The 18,751-nt window shown below is 41.9% G+C and overlaps 1 protein-coding gene across 2 annotated transcripts in view; it reads left to right on the forward strand.

Moving 5' to 3' along the window:
- SIM1 (SIM bHLH transcription factor 1) overlaps positions 1-18,751 on the forward strand; it is a 70,382-nt gene that overhangs the window by 14,511 nt on the left and 37,120 nt on the right. For both annotated transcript variants that reach the window (XM_061427742.1, XM_061427743.1), the window contains 5 exons: positions 308-416; positions 552-637; positions 1,373-1,572; positions 1,771-1,877; positions 2,497-2,644. In XM_061427742.1, the coding sequence (XP_061283726.1) occupies positions 308-416; positions 552-637; positions 1,373-1,572; positions 1,771-1,877; positions 2,497-2,644 (650 nt within the window). The remainder of the gene's footprint in view (positions 1-307; positions 417-551; positions 638-1,372; positions 1,573-1,770; positions 1,878-2,496; positions 2,645-18,751) is intronic.

An 18,751-nucleotide genomic window follows, 5' to 3' on the forward strand; every position in this document is an offset into this window, starting at 1 on the left:
CCTAAACCAAAGACCATGGGAGGTGGCTACATATTTATGTCATGATGTCTTTACCAGATTGCCAGGGAGCTGTTACTATTACTACTGCTACTATTACTATACTTACTATTGTTATTCTTTCCTCTCACAGATAAGGAAACTGAGGCTTAGATAGGTTGCAATAGGTAGCAGGCAGAACTGGAATTAGAACTCAGGATCGACTCTGGAGCTGAGGCTCCTGTCCCCTGCAGACCCCCTGGCTCAATCTTTCAGCCCCTCCGTGGGACGTCCCACCACCTCGGAGACGGTGATACCCACCTCTTTACAGGTAGAGCTGACCGGGAACAGCATTTACGAATACATCCACCCGGCGGACCACGACGAGATGACAGCGGTGCTCACGGCCCACCAGCCCTACCACTCTCACTTCGTGCAGGGTAAGGCAGCCGTGTGCAAGCGACACCGGGACCCATCGCAGTCAGCTGCTAGCTCTTTCTCCTTTAGGTATGGCAGGGACCGTGGCGCCGCCGCTTGTCTCACGTGCTCCCCACCCCTACCCCCACCCCCCGCAGAGTACGAGATCGAGCGCTCCTTCTTCTTGAGGATGAAGTGCGTCTTGGCCAAGAGGAACGCGGGCCTCACCTGCGGCGGCTACAAGGTGCGTGGCTGAGAAAGAAGATCCACGCCTCCTGGCGGCCGCGCCCACCGAGCAGCGTGAGGGCGAAGGGGGCAGGACTGGAGGCGCGTGAGGGTGGGGAGAGGGGTTCCTGCAGCCAGGACTACCCTGGACGGCTCTCCCCCGCCCGAGCCCCAAACGTCACAGCGCCGCCAGCCGGGCGCATGGCAAGGGCCATTAAACTTTGTGAACAGCTGGAGACTGTGTTTTAAGCTTGCTGCCGTCTCAGTGGGTTCGAATACTGCCTTGAACGCTGGGGATCTTAACCTCGGGCTGGTAATGGGCCTTAGGGATGTGTAAAGCATCTGAAACAGTCTGTAAGTTCGGTAGATTGGTAGAGTTTATTCATAGCGTCGGATTCTGCCCGATACCCCGCCAGAGGTTAAGAACCAGGGTTTTAGCTGGAATGCAAGATTTTCTTGTTTAATGGCAGCGAACACGCAGATCCCAGGGCCCCACTTGGCGATCTGAATGCATTAGGGTTGGCCGGGTTCAGGCCTCTACATTTTCATCAGTTCTTAAGTGAGTCCAGTGGGGCAGGACCGTCACTCCCTTGAGACACGTGGAAGCCCTATAACTGTGGACACTTAAGTGCACCGGCTGTGGCGCACAGGCGTTTGTGGCCGAGAAAAGTCTGCAAATGTTTCAGTCCCTTTCCCACCTTTTTGGGTGTTTCCTGCCTGTGGCTGAGCCTCCGGCCTTGCCCGTCCTCCTCAGGTCATTCACTGCAGCGGCTACCTGAAGATCCGCCAGTACAGCCTGGACATGTCCCCTTTCGATGGCTGCTACCAGAACGTGGGCCTGGTGGCCGTGGGCCACTCGCTGCCTCCTAGCGCCGTCACGGAGATCAAACTGCACAGCAACATGTTCATGTTCCGCGCCAGCCTGGACATGAAGCTCATCTTCCTGGACTCCAGGTGGGTGGTCAGGCCCAGAGTGCCCCCCTAGCGGGAGGGCGGCCCAGCTCAGTCGCCGAGAGTTCCTCGTCGACCAGTTTTGCGGATGAGGTGACTGAGGGGGCCCTGAGAATTGAGGGTGGGCACAGTTCTGCGGTGGCTGTTCGGGGTGGGGGCAGTCCCGCAGCCGGCGCTCATCCCGGGGGTTACTCTCCGCAGAGTGGCGGAGCTGACAGGGTACGAACCTCAGGACCTGATTGAGAAGACTCTGTACCACCACGTTCACGGCTGCGACACCTTCCACCTGCGCTGCGCCCACCACCTGCGTAAGACGCCACCTTGCCCGCCGGGAGGTGGGGGCGGGACGGTGTTGGAAAAGGTCGGTGGTGTTGCTAGGAGAGGCCCTGCGCGCCTTGCCCCAGGACTGGCCCCAGCTCAGCTCCCTAATCATCCCCTGGCCCTCCTGCAGGCCGAGGGAGTTTCTGAGTTCCCGGGTGAAGTTCTCCCAGGACGGGTCTCGTTCCGCCTCCTCTCCTCCCCCAAGATGGAAATGGGATCTAAGGCTGCCCCACTGGGCTTAAGCTTGCACTGACTCACTGCAGCTTTGAAACAACTTTGCTTTGAGCTTAATCTCCCGGGACAGGGAATGTGAGCGTCCGGGAGTTGATGCCTACACCCGACCTTCCATAGTTAAAATATCGAGTCTCGAGAATCCCCCAACTTTAAGTGTTCCCCTCTTTTTTAAATCTTGAGGGACCGGAGGACTCACTGCAACTCAACAGGACGAAATGTTCGTTTGGGAATGTTCTGGATGCCTCTCCCTCCTGCCTGGGCGCAGCTCTTAGGGCTCCCTGGGGACCTGCACTCCCCACCGCCAGGGATAACATTTGGGCCGATTCAGGAGCAAGTCTGTTCACCACGAGCCATCTTCTGTCTCTCCATCAGTGCTGGTAAAGGGGCAGGTGACCACCAAATACTACCGGTTCCTGGCGAAGCACGGCGGCTGGGTGTGGGTGCAGAGCTACGCGACCATCGTGCACAACAGCCGCTCGTCCAGGCCGCACTGCATCGTCAGCGTCAACTACGTCCTCACGTGAGTGCACGTCTGGGACTCCGTGGCCCACTCCAGGCGACCCTGGTCTCGTCAGGCGAGGCTGGGGTCCACTGGGTAGTGTCGGTTTTGACCCCGAGCGCTGACTGCGCTGGGAGGTGACAGCTCTAGCACTTTCATCATCATGAAGAGCGGTCTTTATGTTCCAGAGAAAGGTTTAGGAGTTTTCCTCTTCACAGTCTATTTTTGATTTCTACTCTCTCTTTTTTAACCTTGTAAGCGCACTCTTAAATTTAATAGGGCAGGAAGAGAGAGGAAAGGAGGGAGGGGGAGATAGAGGGCGCGAGAGAGAGGGAGAAGGATCCTACGTACGGAGCCATTTATAGTGAACAAACAGGACATCTGTTTCACTTTTCAAAGCTGGGTTTGAAGTGCTTAATTTTAACCAGAGTCTCCAATCAAAGTTCAGAGTTCTGAGAGTGATTCGTCCCTGAACCACAAAGAGGGTTTAAGTGACCGGGAGGGTCTAACTTTAACCTCTAGAATGTGAAGAGACCCCACCACCGGAGCTAGGGCTGCAAGTCGTGGCGGGGCCCTTCTGTTGACCTGTCCTCCCTAGGTGAGGAACCGGCCTGGAAGCCACCTGTGGATGAGACTGGCTGGGCGGCCGGGTGACCACACTGGAGCCTTATTCTTTCTAGAAACGATAATCGTTTCTGTTTGCCAGTGTGGCCCTGTAGACTGATCACATGTCCTGGTATGCCACTGGTGAAGAAAACACGTTCTGTATAATGTTTGTGAAAGTAGAATTGCTTAGAACCCTTTTGTGTGCAGTTACCTCTTGTTGTTGTTTTTAATTTTTAAATGCAGGTTGAAATTCTTGTGATTTTAGAGAGCCTGAGCAGTTATTTACTTTGGAAGCGTTGACACACCAAGCACTTAGTAGGAATGCTATTTTGACATTAGGATGTTGGTTAAAAAGTGCTATTTTGAATCAGACTATACTATTGGCCATGAGGAATACATTAATTTCACGTTCTTAAATTAGCAAATTTAAAATGTGGTAGTTGGAAATATTATGCTTGGCAATAAGATTATTTACTTTGCCCTGTTTAATAAGAAAATTTAATTCAGTAGACTTGGAAAATGAATTTGGCTTAAATGAGGATTCAGTATTCAAGAAAAATAGCTGGTTATTAAGAAACTTTTTCTTTCTTTCATTTTAGTAAATGATATTGAAATGGATACTGTTAAGTTTTTGTAATAACAAGAAGGCTGTGGATTTTAATACAGAGCAGAAAACATACCAATATTTGGGGGTACAAAACCATCTATTTTAATGAATGCAGTTTTTCACATTATTAAAATAAACATAAGAGAAAATGGCAAAATATAATTCATAAAACAAGCCACTTTGTGAAGCAGAAGTATTAAAGAGTGAAAAATTATGTCTGCTTACCATGGAAAGGAAATGGACATTCTTTAAGAAGGTGCTTTGTATGTCTGAGACATCACGAGCATTATACATACACTCTGTTCTCTGGTGGGTGCCTGTGGTTAGTAATCATTTTTTATCAAACAGCAGGGTATATAGTCACACAGCCCCATATAAATGATCAGAATGCAAGTTGGACCTCCCAGTGGGTAAACTTAATTTATGTTTAGAGTCATTTTGAAATATTCTGTTTTGTTTTCCAGTGGGTAAGTGTACTTTCTTTCTTCTGTTGACTTTGTCATTCTTCACTTTACACACTTCTTCAGAGCTGCAGGATTAGGCTCCCAACTTTACATCAGATTAAAAAGATGTAATGAGGATAAATGATTTACAGAAGAAATAATAGCACTGCATACGATTTTCTGAATGTTTTATATTGCTGAATGAAAAGAGAAATAAACACACATAAGCACACAAGATGAAAAGCTGAAATTGATTACCATTTTATGAGTCTCAGCTCCAATTCTTTGTATAAAAATTCTGAGAACAATTTTTATAGCTGTAAATGTGGAAATTGCCTTAGATGGAATGTCATCAAGTGGCTCTGTGTGTGTTGACAGGATTTTCATAATGAACAGGTTGCAGTTTGTTTGATGTGTATATCACACATCTGGCTGGAAGTTACTAATTTACATTGTCTTAGCAAATTAAATAGATGGCTATTGATTCTCTATGGCAGCAGTGAACTACCACATACATTTGTTTTCAGGGCTAGTTCTCTGTGAAGCCTGAGAATGATAAGTGAATTCCTTCCAAATACACTATCTCAAACAATGCACTGCAAACCACAAGCCCCTCCAAATAACTTGACAGGCCAGATGTTTTCCAAATTTAGTCATTTTAATAGCATATATTGTGAGGGGGTTTTCATGTCATGAAAGTAGAGAGAATTTTAGATAATCATTGGTCAAATGAAAGTGTGACATTTTGGTGGGAGCTACATTCCTAAGAAACTCATTTTTCTGATTTCCTGATGGTAAATTTATTGTTCAAGTTAAAATATGCCTAGAAAAATCAGTCATTATTATCTAACAAAAGCAATAATGAATAGAAATATTCAGTTACCTTGTTTTATTTAGTGGCTGTGACAGTGAATGTAGGAATTTTAGAGGCAGGTGGTACTTATACTGGCTGTGTATGCCCACTGTACAAAATGTTGATATTCTGAAAATCTGGAGAAAAAAGGAGAAGACACTATGATTAAATTTTAAAAATTCTCTTAGTTTTTCTCTGAGTCTTTGAGGTTCCTTGAAGCTTATGTAGCTCTTCATTAAGGGCTATCCCTCCCCCTAAAAAAACCCAAAACAGGAAAAAAAAAAAACCAAAAAACTGACCAGCTCATGACTCTTGTAAGGCACATATACCCTATTAGCTTTTAAAAAAAACTTACTGTAAACTTTGAGTGCCCACAGGCTTTGAAATAAATGTTAAGTATGACAGGCTGACAAAGCCTTACTCCCTAATTATTTTCAAGAGAAGAGTTGAATGGAGCTAGTGTCTAGCTAGTAACAGTGACTGTGGGCAAAGTCCAGAGAAATGTAGAGTGAAAAAGAGCATACTGTGTAAAGCCTAAGTAATTTTCTTGAATTTGTATTTCCTCGAGTTTGTTTAATTAGTAGTATTAATTATTCATAGGCAGTTCAGATGGAAAACATTAATACTCAATGTGAAGAAAATTGAAAATGTGGAACACCCAATAAACTATGAAAAGTAATTTCTAGAAAAATGAATGGTCTTGATTCTCTTTATGTTTTAAAAACAAAACTTTTATTATCTACTCTTAAGGATAAACCAATAAGATATAAAAATCTCATTTTAAAATCTTTTAAAACATAGAATTTTCAAAAATACAAAAAGGTTGAAAGAATAGTACAATGAATATCCATATACACGTCATCTATAAGCCATATTTGCTTTATGTCTCTCTCTTCCTATATGTATGTCTATTTGTGTATGCACTTTTTCCTCTGCTGAATCATTTTAAAATAAACTACAGACATCATGATACATCATCCTTAAATAACATTCCCTTACATAGCCACTATACCATTTATGATGGCACATTTAAAGTGTTCAAATTACAGTGTGTAGAAGGTTGCAAAAATATACATGAGATCTAGTCTACTGATGCCATTAGAGACAGTCTGCCACTGAAATTCATCAAGTACTCACTGATGTGTGATCTCATTTAAGCTGATTGATAGATGATATATTGTGAGGGAACATCAAAACCCCTTGTTCTCTTCTGTAGCATATAGTAGTAAAATGTTAGTGTATTTTAAACTAGACTTCTAATGAGAATTGTAAGCAATAAAATCTCATATTTCACTTGGAAAGTAAAAGAGAAGATTTTTGAGAGTGATTTGGTAATTTTGGAATCAGATACATTTAATATCTTCAACCATTTTTGTTGTTGGTAAAGAAGCCTTCTCTGTTTATTTCTAAGTTTAGGATGGAACAGTGTTTCAGTGGAAAATCTCACATCCTGTTTTAGAGTGATTCATTGAACATATAGAAGAAGGTAATTTTCTGTGTTACAGTTTCTGTCTTAGTGTTAGAGAAGGCAGAACAAATAGAGACAATTTACATTAGTGGTCCTTATAACTTGCTATCTACTAATAATCTTGTAAATTTGCAGAAAAGTTAGGGCAAATGGCGAAGGAGCCATACTTCCTTCATGGGAAAGGGGGGACAAAGAGGATATCTACATTGTAATTATCGCAGATCCCATAATTTTTGTTCTTCTTTGCATAAAACCATTGTTCTCATAATTTAAAAGGGTTTTTAAGTGTTAACATATTCTATGAATATAAACCTTGTGTATCCTTACCATAAAGCAGTAAACATAATATGCTCATATTAGTTTGCTCTTTCAAGTGTGTTAAGAGTGTTGAGTTAATTTGAGCACTTAAATTTTTTAAAAAATTTAATTAACTTAAAGGCCCAGTGATATTATTGTTGTTACTACTAGGAAATTTTAAAAAAATGTATTCTAAAAACTTGACCAATAATTTGAGTAGTTATAAAAAATGGACTTTATTTTTCTGGGTTAGCAAAACCATCCTTTTATGTTACAAATAATGTCAAATGAATCACCTTTTGACTTAGCAATCTACATCAAAATGTAAAGTAATTTACTCTTGTGCCTCAGATCGATGGAGCACTCATTGAGTAGATTTAATGTTTTTGATCATTAAAAATAATAATTATATACCAATGTATACTCTCAAATCAGGATTGATCCTTAATTGTGTTGAATTATTATTATGATAAAATTGAACATCAAAACCCCTTGTCCTTTTCAAAGGACTTGTTATGTAATTGAATTGTCATAGAAACAAACTGAAGTCACATTTGTGTGGATAGTACTTTTTGACAATTAAAGCTATTAGTAGTAATTAATAGTAATTTTATAACTACCAAAACAATTTGTTAAAGGAAAGAGCTGGGACACGTAGTCAGTTTTACAGTATGTAATACCAGTACTCATTTTAATAATCTTACCTTCCATACCTTTCATATACTTTTCACTAATTGTAATTCTTTTGTCAAAATGATCATGTGTAGTCTTGAATTCATCATTTATACTCAACATTTTTCCCCATGTTGAATCCACATTTCTTTAAAATGCTGTCACATTTATTACTTCATTTGTTTTTTTGACAGCTCTGTGTGGTGGTTGGGGCCAGGATCACACTCCCCATTTCCTATGTGAGGAAGCTGAGGTCAGGTCTGTTGAGTAAGTGGTGAAGCCAGGATTAAAGCCTGGAGTGTTGACTGTATCCCCTGGTTCTCTGTATGGGGTTGGGGGCTGGGAGAAAATGTCTGGGAGAGAGAAATGGGTTTAAATGAGTAAGGCCTTCAGGGTTAGGCTACCCAACTTCTGGATAGGCTTTCATCTGAACTCATGATGGAGCAAAACACTGCTTCTGTGTTGCTGCTTCACAAGTATTGATAAGTATAGATACTGACAGTTTAGGGGGTTAAATTAGCAATGCTACCTTCTCAATGACGTTCAGTTAAGGATGTATCTTTTTTCCCCTTACAGACATTCTTATTTTGTAAGAAAAAAATGTGGCCTGCAAACATTTTTGCTTTATCGAATTGTTTGTTTTTAGATTACATAGATACAAAATTGATATTACTAATTATTTCATTTCTACAACCAGATTTAACACTTTATGTTCTTGACAAACAAAAGTCATTGAATTGGCAAATCAACTCATCCTTTTTTTAAAAAAGAAAATCACATAAGGTACTAAATTACCTCCTATGGCGGCAGGCTATTTCCTAGAGAGAGAGAGAGAGAGAGAGAGTAGGTGGGCATTGGGGCAGGGGCAGCATTGGCTCTTTTATGTTTCTGAAGGAGAATGGCAGAAAAGGTTGTCTCCTGGGGACACTGTTCAGAGTCTGGGAATGGAGAACTTCCCAGCATGCTCTGGATAGGTATGTTATCCTCTGGTCCTTTGGTGGTACTGCTGTCTGGCTGCTTCCCCTTCCACAGGCCTCTCTGGCTTACCCCCCATCCTGTGTTGTTATCCTGACCTGGAGGGCACTGACTCGCAGGACCTCCCCTGTACTTTCTAGGTAGAAGCCTCTTGGTGTTCACTAAATGACCAGCCTGACAACTCGTCTCTGGCTGTTCGGAGAGAAAAAGGTTCTGATCTTTGAGTCACATCATGGAAAAACATGTGAATGGATGGACAAATTCAAATAAGGCTTTACTTTACTGGAACTCCAGAGAAGCATGATTTGTCTTCTGACTTAGTGTAGTCATGAGACAAACACTGTTATGTTTCATATAAGATATGTGTTGGGGGGTGGATTATGTGTATCTTTTTTTTTAAAAATTGAAGTATAGTTGATTTCTTTTTTTTGGATTATGCATATCTTAATAATTTAGTAAAAGACTGCTACTTTCTTCCTCTTATCCAGGGCTTTCCTCTCTGTTTTCCATTCTCATTGGCTGTGACATCTTGCCGATGAGCAGGTGGTGACTGAAAGCTCATTTGGGTTGAAGTGCCAGTGTCTGTGTTTAAGCTACCATGCAAAAAGGATTGGTTGGAGTTTGGATGGAACCTGGAAATATTTGAGTGCCTATGAATGGAGGAATTTAACATTCTGCTTTGTCTAAGGGAGTCTAAAGGAACTTCCCACTTCCTTTTCTCTGCCATAGGCATCCAAGGTTCAGGGAGCTGGCAGGGGTGAGAGATGATCCATGGTGAGGGCAGAGCTAAGGGCCACAAGAGAGGCCACACAATGCTTTTGTTGGGCATTGACAACGTTTGTGGTCTGACTGAGTCTGAACCATCTGTTTACCATCTGTGACCTAACTCTAGGAAGTTATATTGCACTGGAATTGTGATTATGCTTTTTTAAAAGCACAGTATAATTTGAAGCAACCTGCAAGGGAAAGGCACGGACTTTGGTGTCAGATGTATCTGGATTCAAACATGCACTGCTGCACAACAGCTGTGAGACTCTGAGCGCAGCTCTGCTCCTTTGATCCTCTGTTTTCCCATCTGTGAAATGGAGACATTTGCACACACTTTTTAAGGATGGCGTGCATGCTCAGTCACTCAGTAGTGTCTGACTGTTTGCAACCCCATGGACTGTAGCCTACCAGACTCCTCTATCCATGGGATTTTCCAGGCAAGAATACTGGAGTGGACTGACATTTCCTTCTCCAAGGGATCATCCCGACCCAGGGATTGAGCCTGAGTCTCCTGCATTGTAGGCAGATTCTTTACCACTGTGCCACTTGGAAAGCCATTTTTAAGAACTGAAAAGGATTAAAAGAGAAAATGTATATATAGCACAGTAGCTGGCAGAAAGCAGATGCTCACAATATCTTAACTCTTGTTATTAAGGGACTTCCTGGTAGCTCACCTCTTGCCAGCTATGTGACATCAACTGATATACTTTGAAAGATGAATAATTCCCTCTTTAATTTGGATTTCAAAATCCTCGAATCCACAAATTTAAGTGCTTATTTTCTTTCCCTTCCTCAGTCCTTCCATTCACACCCCTCCAAGCATTGTGCTCTTTGTGTGTGGTAATTTCAATAGTTTGGTTAATTTCTAGATGAGGGGTCCCCACCTTTTGGGATCTAATGCCTGATAATCTGATGTGGAGCTGATGTAATAATAATAGAAATAAAGTACACAGTAAATATAATGTGCTTTAATCATCCTGAAACCATCTCACCCCAGGCCCATGAAAAAAAATTGTCTTCCATAAAAGTAATCCCTGGTACCAAAAAGACTGGGGACTGCTGTTCTAGAGGGAGCTGAGAGTTCTGCTTGGACAGAGGTAAAGCAGCATTTCCTAAGTGCCTTACATTGTGATATAGTGCTTTACGGGGCAAAAGAGCATTCTAAGAAATTAAACTTTAATCAGATTTCTGAAGTTAGTTTAGTTGGAACCAGTGTTATGTCAATTTTACCAAATCAGTAATTATAATTTAAAGTAAATAAAACCTATGACACTGGTACTGTTGATAATTAGTGGAGCCTTTTGTGTGTTCCCCATCTCTCTCCATGAACTGATATGGCTACCTCACCAGTGTTTTCCAGAGGATGGCAGATTGCAGTGATTTATTGGGTATATACATGAAGCAGAGGTCTTGGCTTCTCTTGGGTAGTTTACAATTTAGTTGACAAAATAAGAGTTTCACTTAAATACTTAAACACTCAGATTAGCCGGTTTGAAATGACGTGATCCACTTGCACTATTTGCTAAGGGCACAGAATTTAAAAGAGCTTGAAGTGAGGGTACAGCTATCGGGAAAGGAGTAGAATTTTAAGGGCTGGAAGCAGAGGTGGGGTCTTTTGAAATGAAGCAGTGCTTTCTGCACATTTGTCCCATTGCTCTTTTTCCATTAAGTATTCTTGGGACAGGTGGCACTGGTGGTAAAGAACCCACCTGCCAATGCAGGAGACATAAGAGACCCAGGTTCAACCCCTGGGTCAGGAAGATCCCCTGAAGAAGGGCATAGGAGTCCACTCCAATATTTTTGCCTGGAGAATCCCATGGACAGAGGAGCTTGGTGGGCTACAGTCCATGGGCTCACAAAGAGTCACATATGACTGAAGCCACTTAGCAGCCGCAGCATTGCTCTGATAGTATCACTCTTCCAATTTGATCCAGCTGTGCTTGTCCACTGCTGTTGTCTAAGCTGAATTTCTTTCTGTCTCTACGTTTTTACCTGAACTGTCCTGATGTAACTGAGCACATTCAGTCAGGATAGGAAACTCTTTTCCCCAAGGCTCTTACCTTCCCCAAATGAATGCTAGTATATCTTCAACATGTTCATTTGACTTTAGTAATAAAAATATATTTTTTAGCATCCATGTATAGAACACCATTTAAAAAATTTTAAGGGATGTTAATATTCTGCATCAAACATAAATCTTATTGAAATGAATACACAGTGGTGCCACAGTGGTATAATGGTTCTATTTTAAAAATTATTTGTAGGGAGCAAATGTGAGATGTGCATTAGAATGACAAAAAGCAGCAGACTGGAGGAGAGAGAGGCACAAAGAACCTGTGTGGCCAGCTCCAGATTGCAGGATGGGAAAGCCTCCTTCAAGCTGCATTTGACATTGTAATCCTACTGTTAGAATATGATGCAGCCTAACCCCTAGGTTTCTTACTTTCTTATTTCAAACTCTGATAGTCATAGGTATGTTTTACAAGATATTTGAAACGTGTTATGAAATGAGATGTCATTACATTTTTATTATATAGCTTTTATTATAAGCAATATAGCTTATTAGTCTGGGCTGTGGGTCTATTGCCTATTTAAATCCCAGTGATGCCATTCTGGTACTATGGAAAAAATCGCCTTCCTTCACTGTCTTTCTTTTTTTAATCTGTAAAATGCAGGTAATGACTATGTTTACCTTATAGAGTCACTGTGAACATTAAACGAGATAATGTGTGAGGTTCTTGGAACTATGCCTGATTACAAAGTAACGAGAATTCAGTGTGAGTTATTAGGGTGATTATCTCAGTGAAGTTAAAGAGAAAAATTTTTTGGCTTACCTGTACATGTGGAATAAATATCTGTGAGTCTTTGGGCTGAAGGAGGGACAGCACAGCTCAGGAAGGCAGAGGGTTGCCCAAGAATGAAAAGTCACCAAACATTCTGATGCATGTGAAAAGGGTTGTGAGACTCTCCTTCAGCTGGTTAGACTAGTGGGTCTACCAGCATTTATAAATGATTTATTGAGCACCTATAATGTGTCAGGCACAGTGCTACATTCTGGAGACAGCAAAATGAACAAGACAATACCTGCAGGAAGAGAAATGAGTGCCAGGCAGTAGACTAGTTTGATTTCCCCCTAGGCTTACTGATGACCGAGATTCCTTCCTGGAGGGATGTATTTCCACCCACATTAGAAAGAAGAGGGCCCCAAGTACCTTAGGACTGTTAGGACATCCCTGGGGGATAAGCTTATAGGGGAGGTCAGACTCCCCTCTGGTTAGGTGATGGGAGGGAGTGGAGGCGATGGGAGGAGCTGGGCCCCTGGAGAGAGCTGTGTGTGTGTGCATACATGTGAGTGTGCATGTGCGTGCATGTGTGTGTGTGTATGTATGGAATCATGACTGGCAGCAAAGTAACTGCAGCTAATGAGTCCAGCTTGAATACTCACAGGGACAGTACCCAGGACAGGTCCTGTGCATCTCACTACCTGAGCCGCAGAGAGAACAGCTGTTCCCAGGTTGACTTCTGTCCTGTTGGAAAGATGTTGAACAGTTCTCTGTTCTGCTTTGAATGGGATTTTTGAGTATTTTGTGGGCAGACTTCTAATAGGATTATGAAGCTCAACAAATTGTAAATTAAAGAATCTCTCTAGAGTTAAAATAGTCTTTGCAGATTTATTACATTTTTAGAAAGTGTCACTAATTATTTTAAGTTTCATAATATTTTAAGCTTTTCTCTTGTAAAGGGTAATTCCCAGATTGTCTTGCCCTGGAGAGACTGGAAGATAATGGTCTGCTCAAGCTGAAGGAGGGATGAGAGGGTGCTCTCTTGCATGGAAAGGTTAGGGAGGAAGATGGACTTACGTTTGAGGGGTAGCTACTTCGTGCCACAAGCTCAGAGAGACCAAGTGACTTAGCCAATACAACACGGCTCATGAGTGAGCATACCAATCCAGGGCCTAGACTCCGGAGCCTACCTGATTTCCTGTTGGGCTTGCTGTCTTTAAGCTGGTAACTGTACTAGGATGTTGTTGTTGTTCAGTCATTCAGTTGTGTCTGACTCTTTACAACCCCATGAACGACCAGGCTTGCCTGTCCTTCATGCTCTCCTGGAGTTTGTTCAAACTCATGTCCATTGAGTCAGTGAAGCCATCCAACCATCTCATCCTCTGTTGTCCCCTTCTCCTGCTGCCCTCAATCTTTCCCAGCATCAGGGTCTTTTCCAATGAATCAACTCTTTGCATCAATATTGATGCAAGTGGCCAAAGTATTGGAACTTCAGCTTCAGCTTCAGTCCTTCCAATGAATATTCAGGATTGATTTCCTTTAGGATTGACTTGTTTGATCTCCTTGCTGTACAAGAGACTCTCAAAAGTCATACTAGGGTGAAACATATGAAATTGCCATTTCTAGACATTAGAATAGTTAAAAATGAACAATTTCATAAATTCCACCTATTACTCAGGAATTGATAGGATGTTTTACAGAGATTTTTACCAAGGTCTGTGGACAGTTCACTCTCTTGTACAATACGGGGTCTCCATTGCTTTCCAGTCTGGGTACACTCAGAACCAGTCAGCTCACCTTCCATACCCCAGCCCCCTCCCCTCCACCAGTTTAAGTACCAACATTTAAGACATGTTCACACAGCTGCAAGCTGTAAGCATCACCTATAGATCATTATTTTATTTAGAACATCTAATATTTTACCAGGATTCAAATGCAAGCTACTTTCTTTACTAGAAGAACATCTTTCCTTTGATTGATTGCTAAATAGATAGAGCTTGTGAAAAGATCTCTCTCTCTCTCTTTTTTTTCCTGGGATTTCTTGTTCAAACAGAATTTGTTGTATACACATCAGAAAGCCGTGCTAATATGGGCTGCTGGCCAGATCCTGGAAACAGCCTCATTATATTGAACTGGATGTCATAATGGTACCCATTAAGGTGGAATTCCCTCTGTGTTTGTACTTTTAAACCCAAGTCCCTTGCCACTTAAACATCTCTCTGAGAATAGCAACATTCTCTGGTAACATAGTCTGAGAATGTGCTGGCTCTCTCCTCCTCCTGCTGAAAACCACGATAAAAATAGAATCCCAGGTTCAGAGCATTTTTAGGGGTTTTCAGTTTGCTGCTGCTCCTCGGCCATTCATTCCACTCTCTGCGCTTGTGATGACTGTAATGTGTTCTGATGGCTGAAGGTAAGGACCTACAAGATTTACTTCTTTCAACACTCCCGTTAATTGCTATTGGAGTCCAAATATACAGCAGGAAAAGAGCAGCATTTTTTTTTTCCTCCAAAATTAACCAAATGCAACACAAGAGTTTTCATTTTAATTTTTAAAAGCCGTTAAGAGACTAATAGCATCACAGCATTTCTATTAGCTGTTGAAATCTCACTATCGTCCTGGCAAAGTGAAGTTATTTGCTGTGCTGGATTTGGGTAATGGACCCCTGCAGGGTTACAGCTCAGGAATGCTGGAAGGATGAAGCCCACAAAGGGGAGGGCAGAGTGGGTGTCAATCTCATTCCTCCAATTAGAGCAGTTAAAGAAATAGCAAAGTGCAGGGTGGCATTTATTGTGAGGGCTAATTGAAAACCAGAGGAAAATATTGAGACGCTACATGGCATTTCACATTATAATCTCTTTTCTATTTGTGTCTCATCTCCATTGACTCAATAGGACTTTCATTATAAACAAATTTCTATCATTAGATTCAGGTTAATTTCTGTGGCTGTAATTAAGAGGATGGTAAGAAACAGTTGAGAGCATAGTCCTCTCTACTGAAAACTGGGCATGGTTCTTGAAATTTACCTGGCAAGTCCCAATGCCTCCTACATGCCAAGCTCTGTGGTGAGACCCTGTCATGACCAAGACAGACAAGGTTCTTACCTTCATGGAACATGATTTAGTGGGAAGAAATAGACAGTACTTATAAACAAAGAAATATGTTGTGTGATGTCAAAAAATGAAAGGAAAAAAATTAAGCAGGACAAAGAGATGGAAGTGGTCAGGGAAGGCTTCTCTGAGGACTCTTAAATGAAGGGGAGGCAGCCAAATGGAGGCCTGCAGAGAGAACATTTCCACAGAGAGAAGCAAATGCAAAGGCCCAGAGGTAGAAACCGTCTTGGTAAGTTGATGAACGGAGGAGGTGTGGCTGGAGCAGAGAAAAAGAGGGGAAGAACAGAAAAAGATAATGCTAGAATAGGCAGAGTCAGATCATGTTGAGTTTTGAAGGCCTTGGGTAGCCATTGAAGAGTTTTGAGCCAAAGGCATGGCATGAAGTAATAGAAGCTTTGAAAGGATCATCTGGCTGATGTGGAGAGTAAGCTTCAGGGTGGGTAATGGGAAGAGGCAGGGAGACTAGGTAGGAAGTGATTATAATTACCTAGATTAAGGAAAATGATGGCTTGAAAGAGGGAGGTAGTGGTGAAGGGTCAGGTTCAGGATGTTTTCAAGGCAGACTGATGGGGTTTGCAGATGGATTGGATATAAGTTGTGGAAAAAAATAGGAGTCAAGAATGGCAACCTCAGGAATCTGAGTGAATAATGGGAAGAAATAGATTTGTAGGAAAGGGCAGCAATCAAGGGTTGTATGTGGACATGTTTATTTTGAGATGCCTGTTGTTCATCAGAGTGAAACATCAGGTAGGCAATTGGATCTGTGTGTCTTGGAGTCTGAGGAGGTCTGAGCTAGAGATGGGGATTATCAGCATATGGAATTTAAAGCCAGCAAAGGGACTGAGATCTCTAGGGAGTAGATTTGAATAGAGAAGCAGCCTGAGGACCAAGCCCTGCAGCCTGAGTGGTATAGAGTCTGCAGGAACAGGAAGTGCCCAGGAGGAGGCTGAAAGGAATCGAACAGTCAGGGATGGGGATGGGAGTAGTTTGGTGAAATATATGCAGTCAGGGCAGTTCCTGGGGGAAGTGTGAATTTTGTCTTTGGAATGTTCCCTCCCTTTTCAGTGGTTTTCTATTTTCCCTGTGGTGCCCTTTCTTTCCTCTGATTCTGTTAGTTTCTCTCATCCCTGATAACAATTGCCCTAGTTCTCAAAGTGTGGTCCACTGACTGGGAGCATCAGCACCATCCTTGTTAAAAATGCAAATTGTGAGCTCCATCCTAGACCTGCAAATGAGAAACTCTAAGAAGTAGAGCCTAGTAAGCTGTGTTTTAATACATTTTTCATGTGCTTCTGATGCATGCAGAAATTTGAGAATCACTGCTCTAGGGAAAGGAACTGAAACTGGATCAATGAAAGATAATAGATGAGGCTTACCCTGTTGTCCTTTTCTGAGCCATCTGTCTACAGCCAAAGAAATAAATGTCTAATGACAGATTTTGAGCATCAACCAGTAGACTATTCTTGAGACATCTTCATGGGAGCCAAGGAAACTTCTCCATCCCCACAAATCATAAAAGCAGGCAGCTGCCTACTTTCCTATCTTGTCTTTGATGCTGCTGCTGCTGCTAAGTCGCTTCAGTCATGTCCGACTCTGTGAGACCCCATAGACGGCAGCCCACCAGGCTCCGCCATCCCTGGGATTCTCCAGGCAAGAACACTGGAGTGGGTTGCCATTTCCTTCTCCAATGCATGAAAGTGGAAAGTGAAAGTGAAGTCGCTCAGTCGTGTCCAACTCTGTGCGACCTCATGGACTGCAGCCTACCAGGCTCCTCCGTCCATGGATTTTCCAGGCAAGAGTGCTGGAGGGGGGTGCCGTTGCCTTCTCCGGTCCTGTCTTTAGAGTGGGCTCTGTTTATAACTATATATTCTATATTGTATTATACAAGCTCACCAACTCCACATATGGCAATAATGAAAAATTTAGCATTTTAATGGGCAATTCAAAATCTCTAGCAGCAGTTCAGAACTTATTTTGTTAAAACACAACTTACTTATCAGGCAATTTAAAATAAAACCTGAATACCAAGGTACATAATAATAATAACAGAACATTTGTTGAGTTGTAAATTCTTATTCATAAAATACACGTCAAATTTGTTTTAGCTGTTTAAATAATAGAGTTTAATATATATTTAGTTAAGCATTACAATGGTAAGGACTTAAGGAGATTAGAAATAAATGAATCCAATTAAAGAACACGTCTGTGAGATTTGATATGTCATAGGTATGAATGAACTGTTTGCTCAGCAACTGTAAAGAAACCATTAAATGATTAACTATCTAGAATAGGTTTAATCAAGAATAAATGCTATAGGAGATATTTTAAAATATTTAAGTTAAACAAATGAAGACTTGTGCATTTGAAAACATAGAATCACACCATCGTTTTTTGCTGCATCTTTTCCCAGGGAGTTTGAAACCTGAGGTTCACCTTTTCTGTGATCTGCAGAAATGCCAGGGTCTTGTGTTGTATGGAAAAGGGCAGAGCTTGCAACAGTGTCATGAGGCTTGGCCTTGTGGGGCCTCCTCAAACACTGTGGGGAATTGGAGGACCCTGAGATCTTGAGGATAGGATTTGTTTGTGTGTGTGTGTTAGTCGCTCAGTCATGTCTGACTCTTTGCCACCCTCCTCTTTGCCACCAGAGGAGCCTGCCAGGCTCCTCTCTCCATGGAATTCTCTAGGCAAGAACACTAGAGTAGGTTTCCATTCTCTTCTCCAGGGGATCGTCCCAACTCAGGGACTGAATCCAGGTCTTCTGCATTGCAGGCAGTTTCTTGACCATCTAAGCCACCAGGGAAGCCCAGGATTTGTCTACAGCTGAAGAAATAAGTGTCTAATGATAGATTTTGAACATCAACCAGTAGATTTTCTTGAGACATCTTCAAGGGAGCCAAGGAAACTTCTCAGTATTGTGAGATGATTTCTTTGTGATTACAGGTTTCTTTTCTGTTCCTGGAGTTTGTGTGGAGTTGAAAACGGGAGATGTGCTCTTTCACCCTCTCTGCCAAAGGGTTTTAGGGTTTAGGAATCAACTTTCTAAGGGTCAGGAGAACTAGGTGAGCAAGCTATTCCTGTGAGAATGGAACCTCAACCAAATGTAAGGGGTTAGGTGAGGGATTCCCCCATTATTCATCTATTTCAGATATTGGAAGATCTCTAAAGAGAAGATATATTTAAAAAACATCAGTGTCATAAATGACAGCAAAGGTGAGAGAGATGGACAGAGAAGATAGAAACATGAAAAAGAGGAGTCAGAGTGACATGTATGCATTTTATTTTCTATTTGTGGAAATTTCAAAACATAAGAAAAACTTGATTGGTATTTGTATCATTTTTCTTTCTTTATATTTGGCTTTTTTTCCTCTAGAAGTAGACTCAGATTAGGGGTTCTCATGATGGAAGAGGAGACTGACAGTTTTTAATTTGCCTTTGATAAAAAAAGCAGCACATTTTGCATTTGTTTATTTGACTTTTAAATATCACCTTAGGACAATAAGATATAGACTAGCTGTAAGAGCAATAGGATTTGGAACTTTAGA

The sequence above is a fragment of the Bos javanicus genome, chromosome 9 (genome assembly GCF_032452875.1).
Source record: "Bos javanicus breed banteng chromosome 9, ARS-OSU_banteng_1.0, whole genome shotgun sequence".
Lineage (NCBI taxonomy): Eukaryota > Metazoa > Chordata > Mammalia > Artiodactyla > Bovidae > Bos > Bos javanicus.